Below are 18,525 nucleotides of genomic sequence, written 5' to 3' on the forward strand. Positions count from 1 at the left end.
CAAGGGCTTCCAGCACCCTTCTACAGTAGAGATGTTTCCTTCAGGTGATTTGAAATATGCTTCCTATAATTTCTATGCTTTGCCCTTTTGCCACTGAAGTAATAAAAAATAACTAATATTCTTCTTCCACAATGGCCCTTCAAATATTTGAATGAACCTATTGTTTCCTCACCCCATCTTCCCTCTTCAAGCCAATTAAACTTAATCCTTTTTTTTAAAAAAAAATTATTAATTAAATAATTTATTTATTATTTATTTATTTTGGCTGCGCCAGGTCTTACTTGAGGCATGCGGGCTTCTTAGTTGCAGCATGCATGCAGGATCTCGTTCCCTGACCAGGGATCAAACTTGGGCCCCCTGCATTGGGAGTGCAGCGTCTTACCCACTGGACAACCAGGGAAGTCCCGTTAATCCTTTTTTTTTTTTTTTTTTTTTTTTTTGTGGTATGCGGTCCTCTCACTGTTGTGGCCTCTCCCGTTGCGGAGCACAGGCTCTGGACGCGCAGGCTCAGTGGCCATGGCTCACGGACCCAGCCGCTCCGCAGCACGTGGGATCTTCCCAGACCGGGACATGAACCCCTGTCCCCTGCATCGGCAGGCGGACTCTCAACCACTGCGCCACCAGGGAAGCACCCGTTAATCCTTTAACTATTTCTCATAGAGCTAAGAATTTAAGAGTCTCTGATGCTCCATGACTCTCCAAAATTAGGGTGCATAGAAATAATGAGAGCAAACATTTATTGAGCTCTTACTATGTGCCAGATACTTTAATAAGTACTTTGCATATATTAATTCATTTAATTTTCACAACAGCCCTATAAAGCAAGCTTATTATTACCTTCATTTGAAAAATGAGGAAACTAGGCCACCAAGAGGATAAATAACTTTCCTAAGGTGACCCAGCTCACAGGTGGCACAACTGGTTTTTCAACCGAAACAGTTTTGTTCCAGACAACATAGTCTTAATGCCAATGCTGTTCTACTCCTCAGGGTCCCAAACCTAGGCTATAACTGATAGTCTGGAGCACCTAACTCTAAAATAGCATAAGTTCAGTGGAACACTAGTGCCTGCAAAATGGTAATAGGTCTTTCTTGAACAAGGTTTCATGACCAAAAATGTCTGGGAAATTCTGAGTAAGATAGCATTGAAAAGGTTTCCACTCTGCAGGGCTTTCCATGGTCTTTAATATTTTCACAGGCATGATGGCTCTCCAAAATCTAGAGGCAGAATTTTCCAGCCATATTTACCCTTGTAACTCTCTAGTAAAACATCTACTAACTTGTGGCATTCAACAGAATATTGCTTAGAAAACACTGTCCAAAAGTGTAGTTTAGATTTTTCCTGTTTCTTTTTCTTTCTTTTTTTGCCATTTATTACCTTTGATTTCATTTTATATGGCCTACAAGTTTAGTGTCAACCACACAGTTTAAAGGGTTTGTCTGTAATTTTATCTAACACTTACTTCTCCATCTCGTTCAGATACCATGAAAGACATGAAGTACACAAACACACTGTGGCCACCATAATCCCTTGGTTCTACTAAGTTACTCTGCTTTTCTTTAATGGCGCTGCCCTGACTCTTGGTCATTGCCATTTGCTATAAATGTTCACAAAATATACTAAGTAATTCATTCTAAGTTTGGGGGTGGTTTTTTTTTTACTTTTTTGGGAACAAAATTTTTAAATCAAGGCTTTTGACTGTCTCTAGTCATCTTTCTCCTCTTCACATGTTCTCAAAGATTTCTGATAGGTTTCATAGAACACACGTGAAAAGAGTAAAGGAATAGATATCGTATGAGCATCATCTGTGGGCTCAGTCATACCATGCATCTCACATAGCGCATAAAACCTCATGGCCCCAGGGAGGTATGGTTCATTAGCCCTACTTTATAGATGAGTAAACAAAGGCGCACATGTTAAACAACCGGTCAAGGTCAATGAACTCTGGGATTCAACCATCCCACATACAGTCCATGCTCCTTGGGTGCATTCATCCTCATAATTTAGTTACTTGTGGCTTATTTATTAGGTTGAAAACATCCTGTTAATTTACTATTACTTAATTTATTAACCCTGACTATGGCCTGACCTCTTAAGAGGAAAATGCTGATGAACCGTATAACACAAAGACTAGAATGTGACATTCCTACATTTTACGGATATATTCTATCTTACAACCAGCTTGTCGTTCAGACAGCACTCTCTCTCTTTTGTACACTCGAGTCTTGCTCTCATTCAGGCAGACATTTTCTTCCTCCTTTTGGATATCCAAGTTTAATTTCTTTAAAATAGACTATTTTTTAGATCAATTTTATATTTACAGAAAAAATTGAGAGGATAGTACAGAGAATTCCCATATACTCTATATCCGGTTTCCCCGAATATTAATGTCTTGTATTAGTATGGAACAAGTGTTACAGTTAATGAACCAATGTTGATACCTTATCTCAAACTAAAGACCATACTTTATTGGAATTTCTTCAGTTTATATCTCACGTCCTTTTTCTGCTCTACAATCCCACTCAGGACACTACATTATGTTTAGCTGTCATATCCCTTTAGGTTCCTTTTCACTGTGACAACGTCTCAGACACTTCTTGTTTTTGATGACCTCGACAGTTTTGAAGAGTACTGGTCAAGTATTTTGTATTCTGTCCCTTAACTGGAGTTTGCCTGATGTTTTCTTCATGGTTAGACTGGGGTTATGGGTTTGGGGGAGGAAGGCCACAGAGGTAAAAGGCCATTTCATCAAGTCACTCTCCATGGCCCAGACCTAAGGAGTGGGGAGCTACGCTCTCCTTCTGTGACTCCAGAGGATCTACTTAAATTATTTGGCATTCCTCTGCCTGGGAGATTGGTCTCTTCTCCATCTATTTATGTATGCAGTCACCAGGTAGAATTTAATTAAAGTACTAGGGGTAAAAAATTACTTGCTTCAAAAATATTCCTTCTTAAAATCCAGGGCAAAAGTGTTGTTTTTTGTTTGTTTGTTTTTAAAGACCTTCTTGTTAAAATTAATTTTGGCTGCATTGGATCTTTATTGCTGCACACAGGCTTTCTCTAGTTGTGGCGAGCGGGGGCTACTCTTCGTTGCGGTGCGCGGGCTTCTCATTGCGGTGGCTTCTCTTGCTGTGGAGCACGGGCTCTAGGTGTGCAGACTTCAGTAGTTGTGGCTCGTGGGCTCTAGAGCGCAGGCTCAGCAGTTGTGGCACACGGGTTTAGCTGCTCTGCGGCAGGTGGGATCTTCCCAGACCAGGGCTCGAACCCATGTCCCCTGCATTGGCGGGCGGATTCTTAACCACTGTGCCACCATGGAAGCCCCCGAAAGTGTTTTTGAAAAGTCTAATTTCCTTTGCTCATATTTAAATTAAATTTCACTCTTAATTGAACATTTAATATGTATATTGAAACTGAGTCTGCCAGCAATCCCACTACTGGGCATATACCCTGAGAAAACCATAATTCAAAAAGAGTCATGTACCACAATGTTCATTTCAGCACTATTTACAATAGTCAGGACGTGGAAGCAACCTAAGTGTCCATCAACAGATGAATGGATAAAGAAGATGTGGCACATATACACAACGGAATGTTACTCAGCCGTAAAAAGAAAGGAAACTGAGTTATTTGTAGTGAGGTGGATGGACCTAGAGTCTGTCATACAGAGTGAAGTAAGTCAGAAAGAGAAAAACAAATACCGTATGCTAACACATATATATGGAATCTAAAAAAAAAAAAAGAAAAGGTTCTGATGAACCTAGGGGCAGGACAGGAATAAAGATGCAGATGTAGAGAATGGACTTGAGGACACGGGGAGGGAGAAGGGTAAGCTGGGATGAAGTGAGAGAGTGGCATGGACATATATACACTACCAAATGTAAAATAGATAGCTAGTGGGAAGCAGCTGCATGGCACAGAGAGATCAGCTCAGTGCTTTGCGACCACCTGGTGGAGGGGATAAGGAGGGTGGGAGGGAGGCTCAAGAGGGAGAGGATATGGGGATATACGTATGCATATATCTGATTCACTTTGTTATACAGCAGAAACTAACACAACACTGTAAAGCAATTATACTCTAATAAAGATGTTAAAAGAAAAACAAACAAACAAAAAAAAACTGAGTCTGACACAAAGATGACTCACACAAGGCTCCTTGCCTGAAGAAACTATCCTGGGGTCAAACAGAAATGTATACATTTCACAAGGCAAATAAGTGCTGCAGTTAAAAGTTAAAGAGTGCTTCGGGAACACTGAGAGGATAGCACAGGTGTCCTTCTGTATCCATGCAGAAACAGTTCCAGGACCCCATGGGTACCAAAATCCTCGGATGCTCAAAACCCTTATAGAAGATGGTAATAGTGGTACAATGAATACAGTCTGCCCTCCCTACCAATGGGCTGCATACCTGCGGATTCAGCCAAACCCAGATCGAAATTTTGGTTGAATCCGAGGGATGTAGGACTCGCAAACATGAAGGCTTGACTGTAATTAATTCAAGGAAAGTTTGATGAAAGAAGAGTGAGTCCAACACTGGCTTCCTGGTGTGCAGCCAGTGATTGTGAATGATCCTAATTATGAAATGGAGAAGCCTTAGCTCAGAGAGAATGAAAGACTTAACTAAGTTCACATGGTTGGGTCACGTATGAGCCTAAGCTGAGAATCAGGTCTTCCAATTCCAGATCCTATGTCCTTTTCGCTACATCAAACTAGAAGATAACACAGAAGTCTGCTATGCCATTATTCAAGGCGGAAATGAATAAAACACTTACCTCAAATAAACGTAAGACTTTGGCCAGCGCACCAACTTCTTCTTTGAGTGAGAAGATCAGTGATATGGCACTGTTTTGATTGGAGTTGTCTTCAATGTAGCTTGTTTCCTACAGGATTAAATGCATTTGGGTAAAATGTTTTTCACAGCTCAGCAATTCATTCCTGTGAAGCCTCCAAGGAAGAGGCGAGCATGAACTTCCTCTTCTGGTTAAGTCTTGGAATGCAATGGGCTACATATATTCTCTACAGAAGTATATGTGTGGCGGAAAAGAAGTAAATCAAAGGAAGTAAAATGTTCAGTGGTGCTCTTAGATCAGACTTCAACTTTAGAAAGCTCTAATTATTCACAAATGTCACCAGTTACACTATAGATTCACTGCCTTTTTAATGAGCAACTACCAAGTGCTAGGTACAATTAGGGCTCTGAGAGAAACAAAGATGAATGAGAGGATGCCCCATTCATCAGAAGTTCAAATATACATACACATACGAGATAAATTAAAAAAGATCTTAGAGGTGGTATAATATGGTACAATAATTGTCCCAGGAAAACATTGAGAAATATAGGGTGGAAAATACTAAAAATAGAACACACACAGGCTTTTGAGTCCAAAGACATGGGTTGGAATCCTCTCTCTTCCATTTACCAACCAGAACACTTTGGGATAGCTTAGGCTTCTTAAGTTCCTCACGTGTGAAAGCAGGCTAATCTGTAGTCATGACAAGCCCTGTCAAAACAGTATTCAGATGATGAAAAAGATAAAATAGTTTAAATATAATATTTAGAGAAATATGTAAAAATGATGGAAATATTAAGAATACCCACGAATGATTTCTTGGCCTTTGGCAAAGATGTCATGGGAACATTAAACTTGTTCCCAGATGCTGGGGTCTAGGACACCAATTGTTGAAAAAGAGTCACTAAGTACATAAGAGCACATATATAACTTATTGGAAGATGGATGCCTTAAAACGGCAAAGAATGTCAAGGATCTAGCAACTTTCTACATGCATGTGACAGCAAATTAAGGTGGGACTAGGGTTACCATTCCAGAAAGGGTTTGCCAAAATCTTTTAAAATTTTAAAGTTAAGTGTTAAATTAAGTTTTACAATAATACATAGAGTTCCATGTGTGCTTTCAAATAAACAGCATATACCTAAAACTGGGGGAAAAAAAACAACCCATGCAGAACAATTACTCTCTTGTAAGCAAGTTAATGAAATTAGTGGAATGGCTGTTACATCATCTCCATGAGAAGGCTGTGCTGGGCAGGGTCTCAGTGACTTGGCATCATAAGCCCTGTATGGACATGGATGACCCTCAGGATGAAATTCTTTTAATTCAGATTTTCCCAGAACCTTACCTGAAACAGAGGTGCAGGGGAAGAACCAGAATTATCAGCAAGTGTGATTAGAGGAAGCCTTAAATGAATTGCAAAACTGAACTGCTATATATCCTTATATGGACCATGCTATTATCTTTCTAAAAATTATTTTAATCTACCGTACATTAAAAGCCCCTATAATGTCCCAGATATTATAAAAAGCACTTGATTTGGATTATCTCATTTAATTTTTTTTTTTTTTTGCGGTACGTGGGCCTCTCACTGTTGTGGCCTCTCCCGTTGTGGAGCACAGGCTCCGGACGTGCAGGCTCAGCGGCCATGGCTCACGGGCCCAGCCACTCCGCGGCACGTGGGATCTTCCAGGACCGGGGCACGAACCCACGTCCCCTGCATCGGCAGGCGGACTCTCAACCACTGCGCCACCAGGGAAGCCCTATCTCATTTAATTTTGATAACAATCTAGAAAGTAGGTTTTACTACTTTCCAAGTGCCCCTTTTATTGATGACAAAATGAAGGTTTAGAGAAGTTAAGTAACTTGTCCAGAGTTGCACGGTTAGCAGTGGAACCCATGCCACTGGATCCCAGCATGCTGTCCATGAATCACAACTTCCTGCAGGCTCTGCTCTACCTTCCGTCTCTAGTAAACCCTGCCAGAGACACGCAGAGCAGTCTCTGATGTCAGTCTTCTTCCTAGGAGATGACACTGAGCCCTCAGTTCTTTCCAGTTTCCTTGAAATGACAAAAGATTTCCATTTCTAATTCACTTGGCAACATTCTCCTCTCCTGTTGGCCTCCAACAAAGGGAGCCTATTTCTGACACACCTCAATGGTGTCACCTATGACTGGGGCAATTCAGACGTGAACGCACCATGCTTGAAACTCTGTCATCCAGCACTTTCCCACTCCTGTGTGTGTCCAGCCAATGACCAAGTCCAGTCTGACCTTCTCCAGAAATGATTCTCGGGGTCAGGTCCTTCTTTGGTTCCCACTGCCACCACAATAACCCAGCTCCTAGTGATCTGCAGTGATTGAGCCCTGCTAGCAGAATTTGGCTCGTGTCCTTATTCTACTCAGTATTCTTTAGGGGCTCCCCATGGCCGACAGGATACAAGACCTCTTTGTGATACTCAAAAGTCCCCTTAGTACCCCACCTCCTGAGCTTCACCCACAGGAACCTCCCCTCCAGAAAACTGGTTCCTCCTTTCAACTCCTCATTAGAGTAAATACACTGCATCCCTCCCTCTCCCCCTTCCAAATACATCATCCTTCCTCAAAAGCCCTCTTGGGTCTCACTTCTCTCAGAAAACCTATGTACTCGTCAGCCAAGGTGAACAATTCCTCCTTGATCTGTTTGTCCCATTTGGCCTCTGATACCCACATGGGACTTGATAATTGACTCAAAGAGGTGGACTTGTCTTAAGAGTTCGTCTAGTTCCACACTCTCATTTTTCAGATGGGGAGACTATGGGCCACCTGAGATCATCATACAGGCAGTGGGTGGCAGATTAAGAACTCAGGCTCCTGCTACGGAAAACAGTATGGAGTTTCCTCAAAAAACTAAAAATAGAATTGCCATATGATCCAGCAGTCCCACTCCTGGGCATATATCCAGACAAAACTCTAATTCGAAAAGATACATGCACGCCAATGTTCACGGCAGCACTATTCACAATAGCCAAGACAGGGAAACAACCCAAATGTGCATCAACAGAGGAATGGATAAAGAAGATGTGGTACATATATACAATGGAATACTACTCACCCATAAAAAAGAATGAAATAATGCCATTTGCAGCAACATGGATGGGAGCTAGAGAGTGTCGTATTAAGTGAAGAAATTCAGACAGAGAAAGAGAAATATCATATGATATCGCTTATATGTGGAATCTAAAAGAAAAAATGAACTTATTTCAGACTCACAGACTTAGAGAATGAACTTATGGTTGCCAGTGGGGGAAGGGTGAGGGGAAGGGATAGTTAGGGAGTTTGGGATTGACGTGTACACACTGCTGTATTTAAAATGGATAACCAGCAAGGACCTACAGTATAGCACAGGGAACTCTGCTCAATACTCTGTAACAACCTAATTAGGAAAAGAATTTGAAAAAGCATAGATACTTGTATATGTATAACTGAATCACTTTGTTGTACACCTGAAACTAACACAACATTGTTAATCAACTATACTCCCATGTAAAATAAAAAGTGAAATAAAAAAGAAGTGTTATGATGGAGGAAAAAAAAAGAAGATGTGGTATATATATATACAATGGAATACTACTCAGCCATGAAAAGAATGAAATAATGCCATTTGCAGCAACATGGATGGATCTAAAGATTATCATACTAAGTGAAGTAAGTCAGACAGAAAAAGACAAATACCATACGATATCACTTATATGTGGAATCTAAAATATGACATAAATGAACTTCCAAGAAATAGAAATAGACTCACAGACATAGAGAACAGACTTGTGGTTGCCAAGGGGGAGAGGGGGGTGGGGGAGGGATGGATTGAGAGTTTGGGATTGGCAGATGCAAACTATTCTATATGGAATGGATAAACAATGTCTTACTGTGTAGCACAGGGAACTATATTCAATATCCTGTAATAAACCATAATGGAAAAGAATATATATGTATATGTATGGCTGAATCACTTTGCTGTGCGGCAGGAACTAGCACAGCATTGTGAATCAACTATACTTCAATAAAATTAATTAATTAACAAAAAAAAGAACTCAGGCTCCTAAATGTCATTCATTCTATACAATTCCCTCTGCTATAGACACAATGTCCACATTAAAGGCTCTGTTTCTTGCATAGTAAGGGCTGTACTCTGGTCCAATCACCAGAAGGTTACTCAATACCACTCTTAACAGCCTATACCTTACCCACATCTGTCCCCTTTCACTTTCGTCATTCTCCCCATATACTTTCTAGATCAGGGTTTCTAAGTGGGTGTTCCTTGGGTCTCCACTCCAAAATTACCTCGTGATGCAGATTCCTGGGCCCCACCCAAACCTACCAAATCAGAATATTTGGTGTAGGATCTTAGAATCTGCATTTTCAAAAGCATCGCAGAGGACTCTTAACCATGCAAGATTTTGAAATCACTGATACATATATAGCCTATTTTTTTTAATTACGACTTTTCTCATCTGTGTCTGCAAATTCACATTTACCATAAGGCTCTACTCTTTATTGTTATTAATATTGAAAGTAGAGCCGGCCATGACTGAATACCCACCATGTGCCCAGAGCCATATCTGGTACTTTTTACAGTTAATAAACATCACCATTGGTAGAAACTAGCACTGGCAGAAAAAAACAGTTTACATTTAATAGTTTATTCAGTCCTCACAGTCGCCCCATGAGATGGGTGCTGTTATTTTGAAAATGAAGGAATACACTCAGCAAGATTAAGTGGCTTGTCCAAGGACACTCAGCTAACGAGTGGCAGAGTCTGCATGTGAACCCAGGTCCAACAACTCCAAAATCCTTAATCCACCCCGCAGTGACCCAACTGGGACAATAGCTCCCCTTTTCAAAGCTTGAGGGACTTGAAACGAAAGGAAGCCCATGGAATTTTGTGAAATGGTGTGGCCTTGAGTGGATTCCGATTCCAGCATTGTTATGCGGATCAGCATGAGATCTTGGACAAACCTCTTCCAGAACGTGTTTATAATGGCTCATAATCTATACTTTATTTGTTTCCAATAGACATATGAGTTGACTTAGAAAGACATGTACACTCGGGACGCATAAAGGTAGAGAAAAGTAGCTCCGAAACTAGAAAAGAAGGAAGAGAGCAGGGAGAAAAAACTTTACTAGCAACCAAGAAGGAAAGGATTTTGATCACCGAGCAATACCCTTAACAATAGAAATACATTCTCTTTGGTTGTGTCTAATAAATACATTCTGTTATCTTTGGAAAAGAGCAGTTTTCACAATTACCAGCAATTAATCTGCAGCAAGGATATTCCAGCGGCACTGACTTTCAATCGTAGTGCTTTTTGGGGTCATGGGAGGAGGTGTGTATTCACATGTGTGATTATACATACACACATCTACAGTGTAAGACACCCAAAAACAAGATGCAGACATCCTGCCTTGGACATACTCTGCCTCTGTGTTCCAGAATTTATCTGCAGGAGGAAGCAGTGTGGTGGAGGAGTACACAGGGTGTTGGAGTCACATCTGGGTTTGAACCTGGCTTTGTGCCACTCAGAGCTGTGTACTGAGTTCCCTGAGTTCCCTTAATCTTTTAATCCATCACCCTGTTCTATGTTCTTTACAGCACTTATCTCTACATGAAAGTATATGTTCATTTGGTGAATTTGTTTTACTGTCTGTCTCCTCCACAAGAATGTAATTTTCATCAGGGCAGAGGTTCTACTGTGCCTGGCTCAGAGTAGGTGCTCAGTAAGTCTTTGCTGAGTGGATGAATGAGCTGAACATCTTTCGCAGGATTGTTGTGCTCGCAGGTGGAGACCAGCCTTATGTCAGGATTACATCTAGTGTGTTCTGTTCATAAATGTGTCTTTTTGGCAGGTTGTCAGAGCTGGAAGGAGTCCTGAAGACTATTCTAGTTCAAAATCCGCCCCCCACCAATTTTACAGATACCAGACTGAGCCTCTCCAGCCCGATTAGGTGACTGCCCAGTACATAGCTTCAGTAAACCAGACACGAGAGCCCACAACTCCTAACTCCAGGTCTGGCATCTTACCACTGCAAAGCTCCACCAGCCACTGTGCTTGACTCAGTGTATGTTCCTCCTGCCAACGTTCTGATGCATTTTGTTGAACAAACAAATCATTTCTGGCTAGACACCCCTGGCATTTTCCTATGCTCCAGGAAGTGTGCTAAGACCTTTATAGACATTATTTCACTTGATTCTCATACTAACTCTAGAATGTGCATATTTTTATTCCAATGTTTCATATGAATAGACCTGAGGATCTGCAAAGTTAAATCCCTTGCTTTCAACACACAGGTGTTACAGAGCACTCTCTAAACCCTCCTCTTTACCCCCAGTCATCGACAGTGACAATTTGTGGTTCTCCATCTTCTAAGTGCTCTACAAATAAAACTTTAGTCCCCAGAGCTCCCTAACCAGATCGCTGCCCCTAACCTCCCGCCATAGTCACGGGGGCCCCACGGCCAGCAGCACAGAAGCTAAACGATGGCAAAGCTGGCATCTGTTCTGGGATCTGTCTGACGCACATGCCATCCCTCTTCAACACGAAGTTCTGTCTCCCAAGCCCTACGTACCATTTTCAAAGGAAGTCTTTCTTTCAGGACTCAAAAAAAGTTAGTCCAAAGTTCTGCAGTCTCTAGTTATACTAAAACATCAGTCATCCTCTGCTGTCCAGGCTCCCTGTTCTCTAGATTGTTCTCACTAATCCTACAGTTGACAGATGCCTTAGACCCACGTTATCTCCCAGGGCTGGGCTTTAAGTCTGAACCCTAGAATCTGGGAGTGTGATCAGTCGATTAAAGAGTGTATTCTGCAGTTGTTCACCTCAAGGGAAAGGCAAAAGTTCTAGCGAACGGAATACACCCTGGACATTATCCCTGCCACATTTAGGGCTCTCTTACATTCCAAGTCCAAGGCTAACTCTTGTGCATTTTCCCCTCTTTTTAATTTTCTTCTTCCTCAGGTCTGAGTAAGTGTGAGATGTCTTCATACGCCATTTTCTCCCAAAGGTGGAAAAAAGCTACAATTTCTCATAATTTTGCCATTTTGATACCTGGCTGAGAACAGTTATAAACATCAAAGAAGAGCAGATCTGCATGGACCCCAACTGCCGCTCCAGATCGTCAAGGACAAGTTTACAGAAGATACAGGCAGTGATTTGTCCAAAGACAGGCAACTAGTTGGTGGCAGCTCTGGAAGCCAGCTCCCTGACTCCTCAAGCCGTGCTCTTTCCCTGAAAGCCACACAGGACAGATGTCCTCTCACTGGGAAACATTTGTTGAGCACGTGTTATCTGTCAACCTCCTAGACATTTTCATCATCTTCAAATGAATTCAGCCTTCCTGGTGAGCTCATGGGAGTAGGAAAACCCAACACTCCTCAGACCTCTTTCCACCGGGGGCCAAACTCCCCTCCCTGCGCCGCTAAGGCCCGCCCTGGCTCACCTGTCCAAAGTCGCTGAGTTTCCTGACCGAGTCTCCGTTCTGCAGGACCACGGCTGACATGCTAGCTCCCAGCGCGTGCGGTCTCCCGGAGCTCTGGGGCTTCAGTCGCAGGCGGGTTTGCAAACAGTGCAAACAGCACGTGGTGCTGAGGTTTTTAACCTGGCGTTAGGGAGGAGAGATTCCAAGGTGTCTCCTGCCGTGCTTACCCGCCACAGTCACGCCCCCGGTGGGCATTGTCCTGACGCGGCGAGCTCCGGGTCACCCCCGCCTGGACCGCTCGGAGGGGAGGGGCAGGGGGAGCGGGCCGGGGAGGGTGTGGCTGGTGACGGGAGTACGGACTTGGCTTGCCCGCCTTGGATGGAGGAAGGCCAACAAGAGAACGCAGGGCCAAATGTGCCCTGGCGATTAGACAGGTTCGGCACTTCTGGGACTCTCAGAAGCCTGGGCACGGGTTCTCTGCGATCGGTGTAAACCTGTGACAGCCGGATGATAACCTTTATAAGAAACAGAGCCAAGATCTTAACTGAGATGGGGGAGGGGGGATTCCTTTCTATGTTACCACTAAGGAAACTGCCTTTTTTGTGCTCTGACTTCAGAACACCACATATAGGTGATGTTGTGAACGCTGGGCACAGTGGCTAAGGAGCAAAGAGAATAATAAGATAAACGACCTGGATTGAAATGCAGCCATGTGTCCCGGAGCTGTTTACATCACTGCTGGAAGCACCCAGAAGAGGACGCAAGCTCAGTCTTGCCAGGATGTTTTAAGAATGTGGATAAGAGAAAGAATGAGGTGATGCATTTAACACTTAGTACAGTTCATGCCATATAGTTAAACACTCCATAACTAGAAGTTATTGCTTAAAAGTATGCAACAACAAATGCTTACTGCGGACCCCTCTGTTGCATGCCAGGTGGTACTGGGGATACAGCAGTGAATTAAGTGGAGGACCCTGCCTCCTGCCCACACCCGTGCTGTCATTCTGGGAGGGAGACAGAAAACAAACAAATAAATAAGTTTAGGCAGAGCTAAGCCTTCTGAAGAAAATAAAATAGGGAGATGGGCTAGTAGGCAGGAAAATGTCATTCACCTCTGTTTTTTCAGACCCAGGAACTGAGACGAGGCATTCATTGCCACCAGGCAAAACAAAATATAAAAGAGCACCGCAGAGTCAGAAGTTCAAAAAGGATGTGAAAAAATCAAGGGCATCAAGACCTTGAGTGCCTGCCTAATATTTAGCCAGGAGAGGGCAATGGGCTAAGAGAAAACAAGCCAATAATAGAGGTTGCTAGAAATCCGCCCCCTCCCCTCCCATAATCCTTTGACGGAATGACCAAGCACCTTCCAAAAGAGAAAAAAAATCTCAGATTCAGGATTCAAAACAAACAGATGAACTCCTGATTCCACCACTGATTAACTTTGGTCAAGTCCATGCCTCAGTTTCTTTGTCTTTAAAATGGGGCTTTAAGGGTTGCTGTTTAGGATTCTTTGAGCCTGTATGATGTGCCAGGCTTTCTACTGGCTGCTAAGAAGACAGATATACGTTAAGTGTAATTTCTGTCCAAAAGAAGTCCTTGGGTGTGTGATTAATATTCTCTATGGTAAGTTGGAAGATCAGTGTTTTTGAACATGGAAGGGCAAGACCTTGACTTCCACCCTCAGGAGAATCGGTATCCTTTATCTGACTCCAGTGGTTTTCTAGTGTGGTAGACATGAAATGAAGAGTTTTACTGCACCCTAGGATTGCCTTGCAAACATCACGTCATCCCTTGATGTTGCTGGCATACTAAGGAGAGCAATGAATGTGACAGCGCCTGTTGTATTGCCATATAACAGGCATGCAATGAATGAAAACAGCAGTAACAGCTACTTACTTACATGCACATTGTATGTTAGACACTGCCAAGCTCTCCCCATGCATGATTTCATTTCTTCCCTCATAAACTTGAACCGTGCACCCCCACTTTATAAATAAGGAAACTGAGACACAGAAAGTTTAGATAAGTAGTTCGAAGTCAAACTACATTTCACCCAATTCCAAGACACTGGCTCATAAATACTCTTCCTTCCCTTTTTAAAATAAGACCAACACTGACTTTTAGGACAACAAAATAATAGCACACTTCTCTTTTCTTTTCACACCTACTAAAAATGGAATTCTTAATTTCCTCTCACATAAAAATGCCCCGGATCTGTGTTGGGAGGAGAGCACAACTAGTTGTCTGCTACTTCAGAGAAAATCACTTAATAGCTTCTTTTAAAAATTATTCTGGCAAAAAGGGAAAACATATCCATGAAATAAGATAAAAACTCACTTAAGATGAGATTGATGGTGACATGAATTTTGTAGATGATTTTCAAACTATCATTTTAATTGGGATGGAATATAATGTGTTGCTGTATGAACAAGGGCAGTGCTGAGTCCTAAGAAAATTGATGTAGAAGGAACATTCAAGAATTCAGCCTATAGACCACTGAGATATTGTGAATGGCCAGAAAGGGGTGGGCACCATGTCGCAAGATGTGCAGTTGTGTACCTGGTAAACTTAGGGCTGACCTTCATTGATTTGGAAGTTGAAGATTTCCCAATCACTGCATGTTATCAATCGCTTTTCATTTAACCTCACAGGTAGAGAAGTAAGTTAATCATAACCTCTGAGTTCATGGTCAAAAATCAAAGCTTCCAAGGCCCCTCTCTTGTTTTATTTATTCATTCTCTTTTATCTTCATTCCCCACTCCCATTCCCTTACCCCAGAGGCCACATCCTTAACATGTTTTAATATTTAGCCATGGGTTTGTTAAATGCAGGGAAATATTGGAGTGTGTACGTATTTTTCATGGATATGAGTGATGTTGTAGTATAGATTTACTATGGTATATACATGTACTATAGATCGCATGGTTTCTAACTTTTTTCTTTCAGCTATGTTCTTAGGATGTAGCCATGCTGCTGAAGGTACTGGTTCTTTGTACTTTTAACTGGAGTAGAGTATTCCACCGTGTGTATCCACCACATTTGATTTCTCCATTCCCCAGTGATGGACACCTAGGCTATCTCTAATTTTCCACCACCCCAAACAATACTGCAGTAAGCAACCTCATCCTTGTCCGCTTATATACCTGTGTGAGAATTTTTCTGGGATAGAAGGGTAGGGTCCTGAATCATGGGGAACGTGCGTTCTTAATTTCACAAAGTACTGCCAGACTGCCCCTTTGAACAGCTTGTACTAGTCCACACTCCCACAAGTAGGGCAAAAGAGTTCCTGTTGCTGGGTATCCTCAGGATTTGGCTTTTTCCAAGTGTCTGATTCTTTGCCAGTCTACTCAGTGAGAAAACGTATGTTCTTGCTGTTTTTAATTTGCATCCCTCCTCTAACGAATGAGTTTGAGTACCTCTTTCTACACCATGCCACATAAGATTTCCCATACTTTCAATAGTTCATTATCAAATACTTTGCCTATTTTTCTGTTGGGTTTCCTGGTTTTTGTCTTGATTTGCAGGAATAATTTGTATGGTCTAGATATTACCCTCATGCCTTTCTCAAGTCACAAAGATACCATCTCCCAATCTATCACTCTTAGTTAACTGTCAGCTGATGTCTTTCCTTGAGAAAAAATATAATTCAGATGTAATAAAAATCCATCTTAAAATAATGTTGTGGTTTGTGCTATTGGGGTCTTTTTTAAGAAGTCCTTCCTCATCCCTAAGTTGCTAAGATATTCTCTTCTTTCTTCTGTCATCCTTAGAGTTTTCTCTTTCACAGTCAGATCTTTAATCTTCCTGTATCTCTTGTATATGGGATATCGTAATCACCCAGTTGTTTTTTCTTCTCCCTCCATATCATGAGTCAGTTTTTCAATAACATGGGCAAAGACTTTTCCCCAATTTTTAGGTCAGAATTTTCTGAGTTGAGATGAAATTGCCATTTATACCTGAGTCTTTCTCTAAAGCTTAATTTTATTCCATTGGTTTATTGCATTATGTCTCCTCTTGCGTCCATATCATACTGCATTTATTATTACAATATGGTTTGGTAGTATATCTTAATATCTGGTTGTCAAGTCTCCCTTCTTGACTGTATTTTTTCCCAAAGTTTATTTGTCTATTAATGCACACTTATTCTTCCATATTTCAGCTGAGACATTAATTGCTTTAACTCTGAATGTATTGGCTAAGCTAGGGACACTTGTGCTAAACAGGAGTAGTCAAGAGTAGACATACATGCTAGGTCCCAATTTGTTATGAATGCAGCCAAAGTTTCTCCATCAATATTATGCTAAATGTATGTTTTTGATGTTATAACTATCATCAGGTTTATGAACCCCTCTCTGCCCCCTGTGTGCTGAGGCTTATTTTTATCATAAAGCAATGAATTTAGCAAATGCTTTTTCTACATCTACTGAGAAAATTATGTGACGTATTCCTTTTAGTCTATTAATGTGATGAATCACATTGGTAGATTTTTTTAGATGTTAAACTCTTCTTACAAACTAGGATAAACCTTCCTTAATTATGATATATTAATTTTTATTACACTATTAGATATGGTTATCTTATGTTTTATGTAAGATTTTCCCATCTCTGTTTATTAGTGAAATGAAACTGCGATTTTATTACTTGTACCATCGTCACCCTATTTTGACATCAAGATTACTCTAGCCTTACACGAGGAGTTGTACAGCTTTCCCTGTTTTTATAATTTCTGGAACAACCTATAAGATAGAAATTATTTGTTTCATGAAGATTTGGTAGGGTAGGACCTCTTGTAAATATACTGGACCTGAAAGTTTGGGAGGCAGGAAAAGTAATGGATTATAGTTCAACTTATTTAACTATTATTGGCATATTTATGTTTTCTGTTTCTTCTCATTTTATATTTTTTTCAGAAATTAATTCAGTCTGTCAAGGTCTCAACGAAACTAACATATTATTGTTCAAAACATTCTTTTCTTATTTTGTGAAGTTCTATTGTGTCTACATTTATTTTTCCTGTTTCATTTTGTATTTTGTTTATTTGAATCTTCTCTTATCCTGCCAGATATTTGTCCAATGTGAGTCAGCATTACATAAGACTGCTTCTCTTTATTTTTTGTGTTGTCATTTATTTCATTGTTTCTCCCCACTTTTCTTTATTATGCCTTTGTTTGAGCTTGTTTTGTTGTTCTTTTCCCAGCTTCTTGAGTTGAACACTTATTTGTTTTTTTCTTCTTTTTTTCCTGATAAATGCATTTAAAATGAAATGTTTCTAAGTACTGCTTTGGCTGTGTCTCATTAATTTGACACAGTCAGTGTTTTTTTACTATTGTTTGGTTCTAAATTTTGAATATAATTTTCTCAATAATCCAAGGGTTATTAGTAATCTACTATTTAATTCAAGGTACTTGAGATATTTTTAACTTTCATTTCTTAATTTTTAACTGAATTACATCATGGTTAAAGAGCCCAGTCTTTATGCTTGTGATTTTTTGGAGTTTATTGAAGCTTTCTTGGTGGCCAAGCACATGTGGTCAATTTTTGTAAATGTTCGGGCATGCTAGAAAAGAATAGGTATTCTTTATTTCTCGGATATAGGTAGATAGATAGATACAGATATTTTAACATACTCATTTCAGAAGTTAATAAATCAGACAAAAATGATGTAGAACACAAACAATACATTCAAACGTTTACACATAGATTATAAGTATGTATGTATACATACATATCTTGTGTTTTAATCTAATCTGATAATTCCATCTTTTTATTAGAAAGTTTAACCCATTTACATTTATTATAACAACTTTTATGGTAGGACCTACTTCTGCTATTTTATTTCATATTTTCTATTTCCTGCACTTTTTATTTCATTTCCTTCTTTTGAACCTTTCTATAGAAGAATAGATCAAGTTTTCGTCTTATGATTAAGAAGTTATCCTTTCTATTTGTTTTTCTTTGCTGATTGTTATGACCTGAAATATTTGTGTCCCCCCAAAATTTATATGTTGAAGCTTAATCCTCAATGTGATGGTATTTGGAACTGAAGACTTTGGGAGATAATTAGGTCATAAAGGTAGAGCCCTCATGAGTGGGATTAGTGCCCTTATAAGAAAAGACATGAGAGAGTTTGTTTCTTCTCTCTCTGTTCTTCACTATATGTAATATAATGAGAAGATGGCTATCTGGAAACCAGGAAGGGGGCTCTCACCAAACAGTAGATCTGCCAGCAGCTTGATCTTCGACTTCCCAGCCTCCAAAACAGTAAGGAAAAAAAAAATTGGCTG

The 18,525-nt window shown here is 40.6% G+C and overlaps 1 protein-coding gene across 1 annotated transcript in view; it reads right to left on the minus strand.

The window, feature by feature from the left end:
* The window catches only part of PAH (phenylalanine hydroxylase), a 72,181-nt gene extending 59,748 nt beyond the window's left edge, over positions 1–12,433 (minus strand). The window contains exons 1-2 of the mRNA XM_067697742.1: positions 12,263–12,433; positions 4,770–4,877 (exon numbers count right to left, since the gene is read on the minus strand). Of these exons, the coding sequence (XP_067553843.1) occupies positions 4,770–4,877; positions 12,263–12,322 (168 nt within the window). The 5' untranslated portion in view covers positions 12,323–12,433. The remainder of the gene's footprint in view (positions 1–4,769; positions 4,878–12,262) is intronic.
* Positions 12,434–18,525: the final 6,092 nt, after the last annotated feature.

The sequence above is a fragment of the Pseudorca crassidens genome, chromosome 11, assembly GCF_039906515.1.
Source record: "Pseudorca crassidens isolate mPseCra1 chromosome 11, mPseCra1.hap1, whole genome shotgun sequence".
Classification (NCBI taxonomy): Eukaryota; Metazoa; Chordata; class Mammalia; order Artiodactyla; family Delphinidae; genus Pseudorca; species Pseudorca crassidens.